This window comes from Lissotriton helveticus, chromosome 6, assembly GCF_964261635.1.
Source record: "Lissotriton helveticus chromosome 6, aLisHel1.1, whole genome shotgun sequence".
Taxonomy (NCBI): domain Eukaryota; kingdom Metazoa; phylum Chordata; class Amphibia; order Caudata; family Salamandridae; genus Lissotriton; species Lissotriton helveticus.
The window spans coordinates 2130401922-2130421109 of NC_136067.1; the positions used below are offsets into that span (position 1 = coordinate 2130401922).

General features: G+C 48.9%; 1 protein-coding gene across 1 annotated transcript in view; it reads left to right on the forward strand.

The window, feature by feature from the left end:
• Window positions 1-19188, forward strand: part of LOC144764109 (uncharacterized) — a 162577-nt gene that overhangs the window by 19334 nt on the left and 124055 nt on the right. Inside the window, exon 2 of the mRNA XM_078650277.1 lies at window positions 3241-3365. Within this exon, the coding sequence (XP_078506403.1) occupies window positions 3342-3365 (24 nt within the window). The 5' untranslated portion in view covers window positions 3241-3341. The remainder of the gene's footprint in view (window positions 1-3240; window positions 3366-19188) is intronic.

Here is a 19188-nt window from a genome sequence, read left to right on the forward strand (position 1 = left end):
CGCCAACCCGTACTCCTGCAGCACCCTGGCACTACAACTGATCTTCTACCGCCAACCCGTACTCCATCAGCACCCTGGCACTACAACTGATAATCTACCACCAACTCCTGCAGCACCCTGGCACTACAACTGATCTTCTACCGCCAACCCGTACTCCATCAGCACCCTGGCACTACAACTGATAATCTACCACCAACACCAACTCCTGCAGCACCCTGGCACTACAACTGATAATCTACCACTAACACCAACTCCTGCAGCACCCTGGCACTACAACTGATCTTCTACCGCCAACCCCTACTCCTGCAGCACCCTGGCACTACAACTGATCTTCTACCACCAACACCAACACCAACTCCTGCAGCACCCTGGCACTACAACTGATAATCTACCACCAACACCAACTCCTGCAGCACCCTGGCACTACAACTGATAATCTACCACCAACACCAACTCCTGCAGCACCCTGGCACTACAACTGATCTTCTACCGCCAACCCGTACTCCATCAGCACCCTGGCACTACAACTGATCTTCTACCGCCAACCCCTACTCCTGCAGCACCCTGGCACTACAACTGATAATCTACCACTAACACCAACTCCTGCAGCACCCTGGCACTACAACTGATCTTCTACCGCCAACCCCTACTCCTGCAGCACCCTGGCACTACAACTGATCTTCTACCACCAACACCAACTCCTGCAGCACCCTGGCACTACAACTGATAATCTACCACTAACACCAACTCCTGCAGCACCATGGCACTACAACTGATCTTCTACCGCCAACCCGTACTCCATCAGCACCCTGGCACTACAACTGATATTCTACCACCAACCCCAACTCCTGCAGCGCGCTGGCACTGGTATTCTACTCCTGACCCTAGGGTGACGCCAGCCCCTACTCCTGCAGCACCCTGACCCTGGCACTGGTATTCTACTACTGCCCCAGAAGTGAGCGCTCGCCCCCTCCCCGTGCAGCACACTTAGGAGAGTTAAACACGAATATTGCTCCAGCCATGTTCTGCCACCCCCAGAGAACAGTGATGCCCCCTGGGGCATTGTGTCTGGCTCCTGAGGCCTGTTGAGCGCTCTGCTGCCTTTTTCGAAGGAATAAACAAAAGAAGAGAGGTTGGGGTATCAAAACAAGCCACATAGAAGGAGCGAAACAACTAGTGGAATTCACACCCTATTTGGGTGGAAAAGAAAGCCCTCACACACCGACCTAGTCAGTGTCATGCTTCATCATTGGGCCCCACCAAAGAGGCCGAGTGCCTCTTTGGTGTGCTGCGACGCCAGAAGACTGCGGAGCTGGTTGTGTGAACTGGGCGTGTTGTGAGATTAACTACAAGTAAAAGTGTCTAAAGGGTATCTAGAATTTTATAGCCAAAGGTAATGGATGGTTAATTCAGAATTAAATATTAAGTTAACATGTTTCAGCCTTACGGATGGTTTAAATTTACCTAGGCATTCATCAGGACAGAGATAAACCCCGGCGCTCCTACCCCCCTCCTGAGACCCATGGAGCAATTAGCGCCATATTTTAAAGTGAGATATGTTGGTATTTATGCAACCTTTCATTGGGGGTCACAGACCTTTGGTCCATTGATCCCTTGAAGCACCCATATCGTGTTTTTAAAAAATCTTTCTTTTGGCTTTTAATACAAACACCATTTTCACCTCACTTCCCAGAGCTAGAGGTATCATCCCTATAGGGTGTGTGGATGGTGTTAATTCTAGCAATTATTTGGGAAACACGTTCAATGCCACTACTATGGAGCACCATGGTCAAAAAACGTGATGACACAGCATTACAACTAATTGTTTGTATGTCGTATGTGTTTGTCTGTGTTTTTTTACTCCACAGGTGCAGATACACTCCAGAGTTAGGAGTATTTTTTGGAATGAGCATTGCGCTCTTCCACTTTTTTATGCACTTTTTGTTAATTTTTCACTTTCACGCCCCCAGGTTAGGGTGGACGATTAGAGAGTCCATACCGCCGGGGTTTATCTCTGTCCAGATGAATGCCTAGGTTAATTTAAACCATCCGTAAGGCTGAACATGTTGACTTAATATTTAATTCTGAATTAACCATCCATTACCTTTGGCCATAAAATTCAGACACATAAATCTTTTATCTGTGTCCTAGGGATCATTTAATAAAAGTTTTTTCTAGATACCCTTTAGACACTTTTACTTGTAGTTAATCTCACAACACGCCCAGTTCACACAACCAGCTCCGCAGTCTTCTGGCGTCGCAGCACACCAAAGAGGCACTCGGCCTCTTTGGTGGGGCCCAATGATGAAGCATGACACTGACTAGGTCGGTGTGTGAGGGCTTTCTTTTCCACCCAAATAGGGTGTGAATTCCACTAGTTGTTTCGCTCCTTCTATGTGGCTTGTTTTGATACCCCAACCTCTCTTCTTTTGTTTATTCATATAAAACCGGGGATCAAGAGAGTGTTCCTGATCTTCCCTGTCTCTCTCATTGTTATTTTGTGCCTTTTTGGAAGGTTCACAATATAGAAATACTATATATATACATTTATACATTCATGCATTCATAAGTACATACATACATGTTGCCTGACTTTAGATCCATTCACTGAAACATTTGTTAATTCTTGTAACATGTGCTTACTTTGTATGTTGGTCTCAATCCACTGAAACCCTGGTGGGAGTGGTTGGATCAACACTTATTTCAGTTACATGTGTTCTCACACGTCATTGCTTTTTAGAGTGATGGCTGCCGTTTGTGTCCTTGCTAAGGTCCCAGTGTTTGGCATGTTCAGCGGGTGTCGTGTACGGTTTTCAAAGCCCCTCCCTACCTATCAACATAGATGCTTCATGAAGTGTGGGGAAACTTTGTATGTTCTAAGACTGCAGCTGCTTGTTACTTCATTTCTCTAAATACTCCCTACAATTCCAGCCTTTACTGGCTGTCCATGCTTGAAGCGAGCTCTGCTGCACCTCGCCCAAGAACTGCTCTGTCCTTCCTGCTCAGAGCCAGGCTGGTCGCCTAACACATGACAAGCGGAGGACCTGATTACAATTTAACATCTTAGTGCCACTGGCCATTAAGTAGTAAGCAGGCCTGGTTAACCAGCCCTGTGTTCCTACTGATGATCACAACCTGGTGTTTTTCTCCCACCTGTACCGTTATTCCAGATCTCCTGTTATTCTAATGTATATAATTGCCATTGTATTGTACATCCTTCTCTTGTCTCTTTCCTCACAGACTCCTACAACGTTAGAAAAAAGAATACAGCTGGAGTTTTCATTGTGGTGTTTGTCTTCATCACACACGAGCATTAAATCTTCTTTACAAGCTTGTCGATAATGTCTTCTCGGGCTTCAAAACAGGTAAGTTCTCTCATTTGTGCATTCTAGTAATGTGGCAAACCACTTCAAGTCTTTGTCTAAAGGTGGCTGCCAAATATTGCCTTCATCCTAAAGACACAGAAGAGCGTGGCACCTCATTTTAAACTCTTGCCTCCAGCATGGATGACGTGCATTAAGCCAGTGTTTCCCAAACTGGGGTACGTGGACCCCAGGGGTCCGTGACACATTCCCAGGGATGCTGCAGGTACCAGTTTTAAAAGCACTGCAAAGTTCCTTGTATAATCAGCAGTTTTTGGGCAGCGATAAAAGTGTCAAGATAACTCTGGTGATCAATGTTCCTGCTGGAGAGAGATGGGGGTGTTGTCCAGTGACAGCTTTGACTCATCTAATGAAGCAATGGTGATTATGCCTGCTGCGAAGAATGTCTACCATGCATTTTAAAAAAAGATGCATTTTGTTTTGTGCTTAGCTCAGTGGGTTCCTGCTTTTGCCATAGAGATTCTTTTGTTATTGTACAGTGCACAAGTTCCAATCGTAATCTAGCATAGTGAGCTATGAACTGCCATCAAAGAGCTGCATGCAAACTACATGGTACAAGATAGTAAGTTAAGCTTTTCCCCGGTCTTCCATTATCCCGCTGCTGCTAAAAAGGTTTATTTGGACAGAAATAAATCCTTATTATTAAAGTCCATTCTAACCCCTGTGTCATGTTCTGAATCTGAAGTTTGTGCTTCTTCAGTCCAAGCACTCTTCAAAAATGCCACCAGTATGGATGACATGAATCCTAAACCTTGTAGTCCCCTTTGCCTTATGTAACATTTTCTAGTCACTGATTTTCACATGTATGATTCATTGTCTCTGTATGTGTGTGTGATGTAAAATGCTCTAACACCCTACAGTGGTATGAGAGGTGCTATAAAATAAATTAGATACATGTGACAGTGGGGCTATGGAGAGATGAGAGGCGCTGTTGGAGGGTAGTAGTGAGGGAATCATTGAAGACTGTCTATCATTGAAGATTTCCAAAGATGGTCATATCCTGGTGCATTGTCCGGTCATTATTTACTACACTTTAAAAGCTAATACAAATACATAATGACAAATGTGTTGTAAAATGCACCTTTCCCCCCCCCCATCTTCTTTGAGGAGAGCACCCCAAAGCCCCCTTTGTAGTGGTCAGGCTCACTCGCTGCATATGGTCTGCACTGTACGGGGACTGGTGTGACAACATTTGTCAGAGCAGCTTTAGGTTTCCAGTCCAGCCATTGGCAGGAGCCTCGTGCAGCGAAATAAAATCAAACAATATTAACCCCTTGCGTGTGGTCGTCGGCCAGCGGCTGTCGCGAGCACTACCTCGGTAGTGCTGCGCACGTCTGTTGGCTGACGTGGCACCACCCGCGTAATGGAATGCCCGCACAGCGGCGAAATTGCTGCAGCGGTAAACGGGTTAAGTTAGTCGCAAGATGTTATTGTTATTGACATTTATAGAGCTCTATTGCTAGCCGAAGGTGTCCTGGCACTATATGAAGTCCTGTTGGAAACTATCAGAGTGGAAGAAGCAGCACCGATATTATTTAAAAAAAAAAAAAGCCATGTTTTTAATGCTTTCCTGAAGGCCATTAGATTGGTCATAGTTCTGAGATGTATCGGGAGGTGGTTCCATGCCTTGGCAGCATTGGCTGCAAAACTACTGCCCCCCCCCCCCACCCCCAACTGGCTTTATTCACGTGCTGCACCATCACCATTTTTGCATCCGATGACCTCCGCGATCTTTTTGGTGCATACCAGCCTATTCTCTGTTGAAGGTAGTCTAGTCCAGTTCCATGAAGGGCTTTGAAGACCAAACATAAGGCCTTAAATCTGGTGCGTTTTCTGACCGACAGTCAGTGGAATGTTTTTTTGCTCAACGGTGATGGAGGCATATTTAGGTATGCCGGTGAAAAGTCTGGCTGCTGCATTCTGCAGGATCTGCAATGTGTTCAGTAGTCCTTCCTGGATGTTAAGATATAAGTTGTTACAGTAGTCCTGTAGAAAATAGAAACCGTCTCAGGGGTCTCACTGATACACCTCCAACAACGAAGAGATTGGCACAGAAGCTGTAATATAAAAGACATATATTTACCTCAGATGAGGGAGACTACGTCACACAGTACCCTCAGGAACTGTAGGAGGCTTTCTAAGGATACAGAGAACAGGAGCCTTATATAAGCATAGGTTTACATAGTCCGCATAAAACCAAGGGGAGGTCCTGGCTCACGTAAACATGCAAAATGACTAAAATGGGCATGCAAGATTTGCTTGCTCAACAAAGTGGGAGGAGAGTCATTCTCCTTATATCAGCAAGAATAGCCGGACAGTTATAACACAAGAGCAGGTGCATTCTATAAAAATTGCCGAGCGGTGGGTGAGCTCGTGTCTCTTCAAACATCTGGAGCAGAATCATTTCCTGGACGAAATACAATTCGGTTTCCGTCCAGCCCATTGCACTGAAACAGCCCTACTCACCGCCATGGAGGACCTCCGAATGCGTGCAGACAGGGGCCAGGCAGTAGCTCTGATCCTGCTGGACCTGTCTGCCGCATTAGATACGGTTAATCACGGGATTCTATTGGAGAGACTAAGGGAGGCCGGGGTGGGCGGCATTGCCCTGCACTGGTTTCGCTCCTTCCTGCGGGATAGGCTGTGTCCCTTCCCCCGTTTCAATCGTCCTTCTCCCCGGTGTTCTACGGGGTGCCTCAAGGCTCACCCATCAGCCCGATTTTATTTAACGTTTACCTTAAACCACTGATTACGTTGATAAAATCCCACAGGCTAAAGGCAATCAACTACGCTGACGACACTCAACTCATCCTCTCTTGGGAGGGTGTGGAATCGATCCCCTTGGAATCTTTTCATGACTGTCTACGAGACACGGCTGGCTGACTACACAATAATTCTCTACAGTTCAACTCCTCCAAAACCGAGGTTCTGTTCTGTGCCGGAAGTCGGATCCCCCGCCCGTTCCCGGTGGAGTTTTGGCCCCCTGAATCCCCGGAAAAGCCACAGCCGGTCACCACTGTTCGCAATCTGGGTGTTATGATGGATAACAAACTCAGCATGGAAGCCCAGGTTGCGAAAACAGTGTCCACCTGCTCGGCCCTCATTTGCTCCCTTTGTAAGATCTTGCCACTTCTTCCCTTACAGGCCCGGGCTTTAATAGTCAGGTGTACCATTCTTAGTCGGCTTGACTATTGCAATGCGCTGCTACGCGAGGCTCCATCCATGCTGTTTGACAGACTCCAAAGAGTTCAATCTGCCGCTGCCAAACTGGCCCTTGGTTGGCCTAGGAGATCTTCGGCCACTGCGGCAATGGCCGAGCTTCACTGGCTCCCATTGAAACAGCGAGTGGCCTTTAAATCCTTCTGTCTTGTTTTTAAAGCCCTGCAGGGAGTTGGGCCCAGCTCTCGGCAAACCGTGTTTGAAGGGTACATTCCAACCAGAGCCCTTCGATCCACAACGGCCTGCCTTGTAAAAGTACAGAGATTTAAGAAGGTCAGGACCGGAGGCAGATCTTTCAAAGTTGCGGCTGCCAAACTTTGGAATAGCTTGCCCCTGGACATCCGCCAAACAAAGGAACTTCTCCCTTTTAGGAAACGGGTCAAAACTTGGCTGTTTCCTAAATGTTAAACTTCTGGCCACTCTTTTGCTGCCTCTCAGTGCATCCCATCTTAGGAGATATCTCAGCGCTAGGATACTTGTAAGGTGACAGCCGCGCTATACAAATGTTTTAAATAAATAAATAAAATACATTCTACTAGCTAGGCCCTTCTGAGCAGGTGCAAGGCTCTGGAAGAGGGAAACAGCACATTGCGAGTACATGGCTAACTAAAATGGCTGCCAAGCACAAAATGGCTTTCAGCTCATGCTAACATATCCCTGCAATCTTCAACCGTCTAATCTGGACATTGTTAGCGCTGTGATGGCTGATTTTTGGGAGTCTTTGGGGAGCAAAGGCATTATTTTCCTGCAGGATCTCAAGATATAGAAAATCTGTGATGCCACTGTGTTGACCTGGTCCCTAAAGCTAAGGTCGTTCTCAATCCACACTCCCAAGTTTTTCACTTTCCTACTTGGAGTGGGAAGGGGCCCTGAAGTGTCCGGCCAACAGTCAGAGGTACAGAAATTGGGGTTATTGCCAAATATTACAACCTCCGTTTTACCGGAGTTGAGTTTTAGGCAATTTTGTGCCATCCAGAACCCTACGGCGTTCATACAATTCTGGAGCCGGGACGCAGTTCCCGGCATCTCCTCAGGCCGTATAATCACCACTATTTGGGTGTCGTCAGCGTAGGATTGAACCAAAAGATTCAATTAGTGGCGCCAATGAGGACACATAAATATTAACAACTTTCTGACTAAGTGAAGACCCTTGCAGCACACCACAGGGTAATGAGAATGGATTCGCCCAGGGCAACAGTTGGGGTTCTGTTGAATAAGAAGGAATTGAAGAGTTTCCAGGCAGTGCCCTGGACTCCAATCTTGTGCAATAAGTCCATCCGCAAAGAATGATGGACGAATCAAAGGCTGCAGATAGATCCAACATAATCAATGCAGCTTTTCCTCCCTGATCCAGAATGGAGATGTAGCACCAAAATTCCCATTAAGATTTTACGATTTTTGCAAATATTTTTAATATAAAAATACTAAAATCTTTAAGAATTCTCAAGTCTAGTCTTTGTTTGATGTGCAGACTTATGTGTTTAGTTTTCCAAACTACAGTTTTAATGTTTGACATTTAAATCATAGAAATTGCTTGGGGGGTCCCCGGATTCCAGTAGTGACTCAATGGGGGTCCTGTGGAGTGAAAAGTTTGGGAACCACTGCCTTAAGTAGTAACTGTTACATCCCATCTTTTTGTAGTATTTTTTTTAAATTTTTTTTTGGATTAGTTTCAAACTGGCATATCATGTACATATCACAAGTACATTTTACAATGCAAAAGCTTCCATCAGAACACCCAACCCCTCCCCCCCCGGCCCAAACCCCCTTTCTGCAGTCTATAGCATATACTTTTTGGTGCTGGTATCTGGACAGGTAAGTACAGCAGTTCAGTAGGATCGCACGTGGCTGGAATCACCACCCTGAAAAGGAAAAAAGGTAACAATTCCATTTCATGACATTACATGGGCCAACAAGTCCCTCAGTACCCGCAATGTCACTCAGGTTGCCCACTACGTGCCACCAAGTATTCCAGCAGTGGGGCCCAAATATCTTTAGGTCTAGATGTTTTCGGCAGCTCCTCCATATATAGTTCTAATTGTTCTTGGCAGTACACCTTGTCTGTAATCCATTTGGCAGATCTTGGGCTCTGATGCCCATCCCACGTGAATAGCACTCGTCTTTTAGCCAGCAGTAGCGCCACTCTCACAAAGCGACCCAGTACACCTTTTACCTCAGGCACGTATCACAACAAGCATTCCAGAGGCGTGCACTCTAGCAAATGGCCAGTCATGGTGTAGAGCAGGTCCACCACCTCTACCCAATACAAGTTCACCCTCCGACATTGCCCAGCTAGATGCAGAAAGTCCGCCCCTTCCTGCCCACACCGCCTACACAGCAATCCGTTTCTCTAAGCCCCATTCTATGAGGTTTCTTGGGGGTGTGATAGATCTGGTGCAAGAACTTCAGGTGAATAATACGTAGGTTGCTATTAGACGACAGTCTCCCTGTTACCACACAAATCTGCTCCCACATACCCGCTGTAATCTGTGGGTCCATAATCTTATTCCACCGCCCCAGGCTTTTATCTTCTGGAAGCACCGTCTCTTCCTGCACAGCCTGGTGAGCAGGTGTTTCTTGGAGGCAGCTGTTATAACCATTTGCAGAGCCATAGACACTGCTGGCTCCTCTGGGAAACAAGTATAGTGATCTCTGACAGCTCTGCGCAGCCTATAACAAGTATACGTAAACAGTGGTGTATGGTAAAAATATAGCTCCGATGATCCCCAGTAAGATATGTCCCCTCTCTATATAGGTCGCCCATAACAGAGATGCCTGCCTCCCTGAGCGAGCGGATCGAGCCACGCTCACTCACCACCGAAATAGTACCATGTCCCTAAATAGACATATCTGGAGTGTACAAGGGCAGTCTAGCCGTCCGCCTACCAATTTCTTGTCATGCCGGGACCGTGACATCAATGGTGTTGATCTCTGACCTAGGCGTTAGCCTGTGAACATGTGTGATGATGCTTCGTAAGGGCACATCGCCTGCGTCTCCCTCCTCAACCGCCACATGGGGAATAAAGCCATGTGGACGAAACCAAAAATATGCCCAGTGATCCTGCCCACATAAGTAGTACACGAAGAAATCCGGAGCACCAAACCCCCCCCTTGTTGAAAGGCAATGTCAGCGTGGCCCAGCTAATTCTCAGAGGTTTCGCCCTCCACACCAGACGAAGCAGTTGGGTCTGCACAGTTTTGAAAAATTGTTTGTTCAAACGAATGGGATATTACTAAATAAATACAAAAACCTAGGTAGAATCACCATTTTGATCACCGCAATGCGATCTGCTAGCGACAGGGGCAAGCCCACCCAACCATCAACTTGCTGTACCAGATCTGAATAGGCCCTCCCGTAATTTTCCCGTACCACAGTCACAGGATCCCGATGGATCCAAATGCCCAGATACTTTACTGGGTCCTCCGTCCACACTAAAAGATATTCCACCTGTGGTGAACGGTGGCGGGTGTAAGAGGAACGATTACAGACTTATTCCAGTTGATGTGCAGCCTGGAAAATAGACCAAATCTGATGTATTCCCGGATGACCCGTGACCAGTAGATCTGCGGCTCTCTGACATATAGGACCATGTCATCCGCATAAGCAGATATACCCACCGGTCTACTATTAAAATTCAGAGCAGCTGCCCTATGAATTTGGCGGATTTTGCATGCTAGGGGCTCCAAAACAATGGCAAAAAGAAAAGGAGACAACGGGCATCTGATGTGGTGCCAGGAGATTTGCGTCATCTCTGCAAAGATTTAGCGTACGCCATTGCCTGCTTTGGTGTTGCAAAGATTTTGCCCCCCTCAAATTCCCCGATGCGCAACCTCGCTGGATAAAGCATGGCATAAGGGATCTTCTCCTGCTGGAGCAACAGCTTCACATTTTGGAATTCTTTCCGCGCCGCCTGCACCTGCGCGGTGAAATCCGGATAGAATGAGAGGGAAATATTTTGATATGTGATCTTGCCCTTCTGTCTGGTGATACGTAGGACAGTGTCTCTGTCCCTGTAATTTAATAGATGAACAATTATAGGTCGCGGCGGAGTACCAGGAGGTGGGCGAGCCGCCAGGGACCGGTGAGCTCGCTCGACCGCGAACATGGGGGATAGCTCGTCCGCACCACAGACTTCACGGAGCATATTCTCGATGTAATCCTCCAAGCGTCCCACATTTGTCGCCTCCGGCAGGCCTAACACGCAGATATTGTTGCGTCTCGATCTCGCCTCGATGTCCTCGTTCTTTTCTTGAATGACCACGAGGAGCCTCGTAATGTCTGATGTTTTTTCTGCTACTTGTTGGAGCCCATCCTCTGCATCAGTTATCCTCTGTTCCGCCTCCCCTATACGCGTCACCTGTTTGTCCAGCTTTGCAGAGAACTGGTACATACGACCATTGAGAGCTTCAATCTTTCCGTCTATCTCCTGCAGGCTAGACTGTATAGCAGCCAGCGATTTCTCCAAATTTGAGGGGCCCTGCGAGGTGGCGTCCAATTCAGAGTCAGAGACCACATTTTGGGCCGGCCTACCGCCCTTGCGGAGCTCAAACGTGAGCCTCGGCTGAGATTTATCCGGCTTGCCCATCCTGCACACGCACACTGACGATCAGCAGTACTGAGTAGCCCAGCAACAGCCTCATCCCACGAAGTAGTCCAAGCTGCCCCACACGTGTCTACACGATATAGGCAGATAGTCCTCAAGCACACTCCGCAGGCCCCAAGCCCTCTTCTGCCAACCGTCGCCGGGATCCCCCAACACCTACCACTTCTCGCCAGACCAGATTCAGAGAGGCTCACACCGGGCGGCAGGCTCCCAGATGATCGCCCACAGTGACTGCCCCCGCAGTCTCGTCCGTCCGGAGGCCCCCTCTTATCAAATCAGCACGATATGAAAGCTGCCAGGCCAGCAAAGTTTTCTGAGGGACCAGCACCACAAGCACCTCGCCTCCAGCGTCTGGACGCCGCTCTTCCACCGCAGCTCCTGCACCTCAGATCCTCCTCAACCTCAAGCAGCGCTGCCAGCACGCAATCAGCCCCGGGGGATTCAGGCCTCTGTCACAAGCAGCACATACCGCACTCGCGGCAGTCTAGCAGTCTGGTATTGGCACCCCCCCGCAGTGATCTCCTTCCACACGCAGCCTCGGGGGGGGGGGGTATGCGGTAAGGGATAATCAATTTGTGCAGCTGTGGCCCCCCAAGCAAGCACAGCAGCCGAGGCCCAGTTCTCGCGGACCTCCCGCTGCCCGGATCAATCACCGGCGCCGGCCGCTCACATGATTCTGCGGCCCAGCGCCTGCAGGCTCTTCCCCGCGCAGCCAAAATCGAGACCCGCTCCCCGCCGTCTTCCACTTATCTGCAAGCGGCTTGTCCCTTCAGGCGCGGGTCTTCTCCCCGGCACCGCACCAGGAGTCTGGTCCACCACAGCAGTCAGAGGCACCTGAGGAGCACGATCCTCCGCTCCCCTTGCACGCCCCTGCCGTATCGTAGCTTGGCCGGCTCGGCACCTCCACGCCCAGCCGCCACTTCTGCAGCGCGTTGTCTCCAGGCAATACAATCCGGCACTGTGGCTGTCGGGTCAGGATATCAGCAACCCTCTCCCATCCAGAACATCAGGCAGCTGGCCCAGGTAAGGCAGGATTATGTAGGATTTCACACGGTGGCCGGCAGAGCAGCACTACAGCGCTGCCATCTTGCCGCGCGCCAAGCCGCGTCCCCCATCTTTATGTAGTATTTACCTACTTCAGGTATTTAGTCTGTTGTGGTGCAGTCTATGCAGAAACTATGATTGACAGTGTAAGCAGGGAGCACATTGGTCAAGACTTTACTTCAAGATAAGTGAAATTAGTTGCCATTAGAAAAGGACCTTTTTCTCTAGTTTCTAAACATAAGATATGAAGTAACTAATTACTATGGGGAACTTCTTGCCATCTTGAGCATTTAGTGGTGAGGTTAGATGTACTTATCCTCAGTGAATCACAATCTTCCCACTTGCCTTTAATCCGGGTCCTCAGATTTGAACAGCCTTTATGTCCACATTCACACATGTACCACTATGTTGTGCCAGGAGCCGGTGGCCTAGTTCCTACCTTTGTTAGGTGGATATCAAACCCCGCTTCTGTCCTGAATAGGAAAATATGGTTGTGTGTGATGGATGACGCCCAGTGGGCCAGAAAAAGTGAAGTATTAGTTTGTTTCAATCTAAACTTAGTTTATGAAAGCACACTGGAGGAAGGACAGGTTTGTAAAATGGTTCACCAATTCCGGCAGAACAATTAACTATAGCTGTGTGAGGTAGATGGAGGTTCATCAGTGCTCCCGAAGATTCTGAAAAGGCGAAAGGTTAGCAGCTCATTTCTGGTTTTCACATTGTTAAATTTGGTTCATTCTTTTAGGAAAGTGCCCCTTTTTATTTCTCGCACCTGGCCACGCAGCGCGAAGCGATGTCGCCAGCGAGACTTATTGTCAGCGACTTTCCTCTCAAGTGGTACAGACCGGGGCACGCGCAGGGCTTTTGGCGATAGGGGTCTGTGGACGCGCGCTTGCTTCTAAAGTGTGTACAGCTGGTTGGCGGCGTGGCACGGCACGTTAGTTCGGCTCAAGGTTATTTTCACTTTCTTTTTTTGCATGTGCGCTGCAAGCGCGGCACGCTCCGTCGTGTTTCCTTCAGCCAGGGCCCTCAGCGGGTAAAGTCTGCGCTATATAAAAACGCATAAAATAAATAAATAAATCTCTCGACCTGTCCCCTGGAGGTTCGTGAAACCAGGAATGCTTTCGCATACATTTCCTCAGCGGCTGCGTTATTGCCACTGTATATCCAGTCTTCTGGAGAGCCCAGGCGGCACCACCCCGGGAGCTGGCCTGGCTGCCGTCAATCCGGGCAGGGTCATGTGAGGTCTGGCGCACCTGTACACGGTGTCCAGCCAGGGCAGTGCACCATGGCGCGCCCTCTGCCAGCCGCCGCGCTCTTTGCCACCCTCCCTGCCCCACCCCACCGTGTTTATCAAACAAACTTCTAACTAGCATTGCCCACTCCAATTCATTACCTTCTAACAGCAGAGCACACACCTCAGAGTCTCAAGCTTCGTTCGCCATTAAAGCAACAATTGGAAATGGGGTGGGAGTGAATACTCACAGCGGAGGACTCCAACTCCATCCTGCAGCAAAGCCGGAAGAGAGGCGGAGGGAGTGAGTGCATGTGAGGTCGGCTCCATGCCCCTGCTGCCACACTGCAGAATACACGCCCTATCGAGGCTCCTTGAAAGCCCCTGGTGGGACGTTTAACTCCTGCGCCGCCTCTCCGGGGCGGTGCTGCTTACAGGATGCATCGAACCCTGTGCACGGTCTGCAAAAACCTGGAAATCAGGGAGCCAAACGGCAATTGAAGCCATTCTTACTGCTTGAGCACACAGTGCTGCCTCTTGGAGGCATACAGGGCTTAAGGCCACTAAAAGGAAACCCATTCTCCCGCACGAGGATGGCACATTTATAAGTAATTCATTTTTCAAGGAGTCCTGTGCAAAGTTCTGCTCAGGCCAGGGTCCACATCCGCCCAGTCGGGAGCCATTCCTTCAGCATGGGTGCAGCCACAAGAGCAACACAGCACGGTATGTGCACGGAAGGAAGCCTTGAAGTGGGCAGGCGGGAACCTATGCGTACAAGACATATGTGCGGAATGGCAAGGGGCGAGTCACAATGACACCCACACAAATGCAGTCTTTAGTTTGACAAGCTATATGGGCGGCAAGGAGGCGTCTGGTTTATTGACCATTCATAAGTGACAAGATTGTACAAGTGGATCACAGGAGGACACGGATGGATGTTTTTTTCAAAAATTGACGACAAACTGGAATGGTATGGCACATCCAGCATGAATTGAAGATAGCTAAGTGACAAACCTGACAACACTGTTATAGACTAAAGCGAGCAACGATACTAGACAGAGGACAGCCAATGACCGAGATGAAATGACAAAAGTAGGAAGGTTCTTTGCTGCAGCAAAAGTTCTGTCTTGAATGCGAAAGGGGCAGTCATGAAGAGGCGAAACCCCTCTTCAGCGGGGCAGAAAAGATAAAAGAACGCTGCAGAGTAAACACCCTCTGGACATGCAAACATTTTCTATGAGGTAATAGTGAAGAGACAAATACAACTATTTGGGGGACATCAGTTAAATGGTCTTCCCAAAGGCCTGCAGAGTGAGGGCAACCCCCCACCCAGCTTACCTGCTCCCTTTACAGAATCATGAGAAGTTCAGGAAACATTTTAAAATCATGGTGCTTCAGTCTTCTTTAGTCCCCTCCAGATTCTCGTCCTCCTCATTTTGGCTCATTGAATCTTTTCTTAGCAGTGAGGTGCCAATGGGTATTTGTAGCACTTTATAAATACTGTTCATTCAGATGCAGAGTGTAGGAACTGGGGTCGCCAGTTCCCCGGGGGTAGCCTGGCACGAGCAGGTAGGCACCCGAAAGCTTATGTGTTAAGTGACTACACAGCACACACTCCCTGAGACAATAAAAGGCACGCAATGACTGACGCCACTCCAGTGTGTTTGATTACAAATCAAATAACTTTTATGTAAGATTAAGATTCAGGAGTGGAAAATCACAGTATTGTTTGGTCATTAAAGCTTTTTATAGGAGGGGAGAAAAGGGAGCAGTTCAATAATCACTTAAACCTGTTACAATAACATCTCAGTAGATAATTAGCATTTCAGTAGCTAAAGATGAACATTTCTTGGATGAATTAGCATCTCATTAAATGTCGAGCATTTCCTTAGCCCGCAGTAAGCAGTACCTTAGATGACTGTAGACCTGGAGTCAACAACTTCCTTTGCAGGCCTAAACACTTTAGGGAGAATCAGGCAACCTCTCCTTAGGTACAGCCCAAACATTTCCTAATCAGGAGTAAATAGGTCATTAGAAGGTAAACCATGACCTCAATCAGAGGGAACACCCCATAAGGTAAACATGACAATCTCATCATCCATGCAGCATCTCTTAATACTCGTTTGCCTGCAGGAGTAAAGGGTGTGATTCTTTAATCACCACAGCATATCGCAATAACCCTGCCAGGAAAGAAAATAGAGGTTCCCTACACAGCAGTAAACATTCCAGTAGGTATAAACCAGTATGTCAGCAGGTAAATTAACACATTGCTGAACTCACATGGGATCTGCAGCCCTAGCCTTACTCCAAAAAGACTGCGAATCAGTAGCATGCCTGGCACCGTGCATTGTAGAGTTAAGTTATTGTGACTAATGCCAAACCGATCAAGTGATCATACAGACGAAAGATCTATACAGTTCTGTTTATTGGGGTTTAGCCTTTATTTTCACACGTGCTTCTTTTTTTAAGGCATGCGTTGTGTTCTGGACTCTGCCTCCCAACAAATCGACTCCCAGCCTCACTATCTCTCTCTTCTACGTCTCTCCTTGCTCTGGTGGAGTCTTAATCAAATCGAGCACATCTTTGAAGAGTTGCGTACAGAAGGCTGTCCCCTTTATCGCATCGCTGGGCCTCCTGACCAGAACCCAAGCTAACCCGGAACGGTCACCGCCCCAGGCACAGAGTAGCTTCAGCAGAGCCAAAAGGACAGCGAGGCTCCCTTCCCCCCCACCCCCCCTCCCCCTCCACTCACGATGAACGTGCCTATTTACATCGTCCGTCGCATAGCTGGGTCTTTCATAAACTAACCCCGCCCGTGTCTGCCACACTGCTTGCGTTGTATTGCTATTGCAGCAGTTCTGTATAGCGCAAACAAACCTGGTCGAAAGGCAGCTGCTGATGCCACAGCTGTTTCGTCACCGGGCAAGCCTCCACGTTCACTTCTCTAAAACGTGCATGCACTGAAACTAAAATCCCAGCTGTTTTATGGCAAAACGCTGAACCAACCCATCTGAATTGAAGAGGTTTCAATGCTTTGCTGCTGCCCGTTTGACTTACGACGTGCTTTCTCTTTCCACAAGCTCGGATGTTTGTGTTCCTTTATTTTGAGACGCTTCCACCAGGCACACACACCGCCAGCCCTCAGTGCACACATCAATTGTTAACGCATCCACAATTAACTATTGTTGCAATCGCAGTATGGCGCACTTTACTTTTAAACATATTCATCTAAAGCGCAGCATGCCACCATTGCTACAAAAATGAACACATTGTTTTAGCCTACAACTTATAGACGTTTGTTGCAATTGGTGTTGCAATATTTAGCAATGCCAATAGCTCTAACTTAATTAATGCGAGACCTATTGCATTGCAAATACTTGTTAAGTCAAGCTTTCGAGACCATTTGTATATACTTGGGTATGTACTTGTTTGTGGGCTTAAAGCCCGCCCACTGATTTTCATTTGCTTGGTTTAGTATTGATAGGTCCTCGCTTGCTAGTGGGCAGTCCTTCCTCTTTGTCCCACGTTTTTGGCTTTTGTTTCCTCCCAGGGACCGAGTATTGTGCCTTTATGCTTTGGTTGTTTACCTGTTATTTTGTGGGATTATTTTGGTTTCATTTCTTGCCGCACATACTTTATTACATCTTCCCTCCGGCACCCTCTTTCCCCTTTTGTTGCTGTCATCCTTCCTGCACCTCCAGCTCCACTGCTTCTTTGTATTCTGCTCAACCCTTCTGGAAGGTCATCGTGTTAGAACAAAGACGGTTGCTGCGCTGAAAAATGGAGGCGCTTTACAAGAGAAGGGGACGAGTTTTCCTCCATCGATGAAACATTGCGAGCGGTCTGAACGTGCCATGTCATTGTGCACGCACTGGCATTGTCTTTCTTCGGCTCGCGGATGTTACTTGAAAGATGGGTGAACAGAACAAGGAGACTCGATGGGTGCGTGCGGAATTAAATAAGATTTTTTTCTCTCTCTATAGTGTTTAAAATGTTTTTTTTAGCAAAAATACACCTATGAGGGGTATCGGTGGTTTAGTGCAGTTTTATGTGTAGTGATGTTAAGGGGAAGCGGTTGGAATACCGCAATACATAACAATGTTCAATGCGTTTGAAGGGGCTACCTGCAACAATCGACGTTATGTGGCAATTGTCGACGGTGTTGAGAGCGTGCTTCAGATATTTGGTGAGGAATGTCTATTTGGCGGTGCGTATGTCGGTGTTACCCTCTCACAAGACTCTTCTGAAACTGGCGACCAGGGGCTGTGGTGAGGGTGGATTGGTCATGCCCTGACCCTGTATTTTCCACTATCGGGGCATACCTTGAGAAAGCATTCCCTCATATAACACAGAGCCTTATCTACCCACTTTTAAACAGCTTTTTTTTTTGTACTGTCTAGAACTAGGCCCGGTGTTTCGCGGTATTGCTGACTGCCTGGGTACATGTGTAGTGTTGGCTGTCCTGCCTGTTCATATGTGTAGGGTTGGCTGTCCAGCCTGTGCACACGTGTAGGGTTGGCCGTCCTGCCTATGCACACATGTAGGGTTGGCTGTCCTGCCTGTTCACACGTGTAGGGTTGGCTGTCCGGCCTGTGCACACATGTAGGGTTGGCCGTCCTGCCTGTGCACACGTGTAGGGTTGGCCGTCCTGCCTGTGCACACGTGTAGGGTTGGCCGTCCTGCCTATGCACACGTGTAGGGTTGGCCGTCCTGCCTGTGCACACGTGTAGGGTTGGCTGTCCGGCCTGTGCACACATGTAGGGTTGGCCGTCCTGCCTGTGCACACGTGTCGGGTTGGCCGTCCTGCCTATGCACATGTGTAGGGTTGGCCGTCCTGCCTATACACACATGTAGGGTTGGCCGTCCTGCCTGTTCACACGTGTAGGGTTGGCTGTCCGGCCTGTGCACACATGTAGGGTTGGCTGTCCTGCCTGTTCACACGTGTAGGGTTGGCCGTCCGGCCTGTGCACACGTGTAGGGTTGGCCGTCCTGCCTGTGCACACGTGTAGGGTTGGCCGTCCTGCCTGTGCACACGTGTAGGGTTGGCCGTCCTGCCTATGCACACGTGTAGGGTTGGCCGTCCTGCCTGTGCACACGTGTAGGGTTGGCTGTCCGGCCTGTGCACACATGTAGGGTTGGCCGTCCTGCCTGTGCACACGTGTCGGGTTGGCCGTCCTGCCTATGCACATGTGTAGGGTTGGCCGTCCTGCCTATACACACATGTAGGGTTGGCCGTCCTGCCTGTGCACACGTGTAGGATTGGCCGTCCTGCCTGTGCATATGTGTAGGGTTGGCCGTCCTGCCTATGCACACGTGTAGGGTTGGCCGTCCTGCCTGGGCACACGTGTAGGGTTGGCCGTCCTGCCTGGGCACACGTGTAGGGTTGGACGTCCTGCCTATGCACACGTGTAGGGTTGGACGTCTTGCCTATGCACACGTGTAGGGTTGGCCGTCCTGCCTGTGCACACGTGTAGGATTGGCCGTCCTGCCTGTGCACACGTGTAGGGTTGGCCGTCCTGCCTATGCACACGTGTAGGGTTGGCCGTCCTGCCTGGGCACACGTGTAGGGTTGGCCGTCCTGCCTGTGCACACGTGTAGGGTTGGACGTCCTGCCTATGCACACGTGTAGGGTTGGCCGTCCTGCCTGTGCACACGTGTAGGGTTGGCCGTCCTGCCTGTGCACACGTGTAGGGTTGGCCGTCCT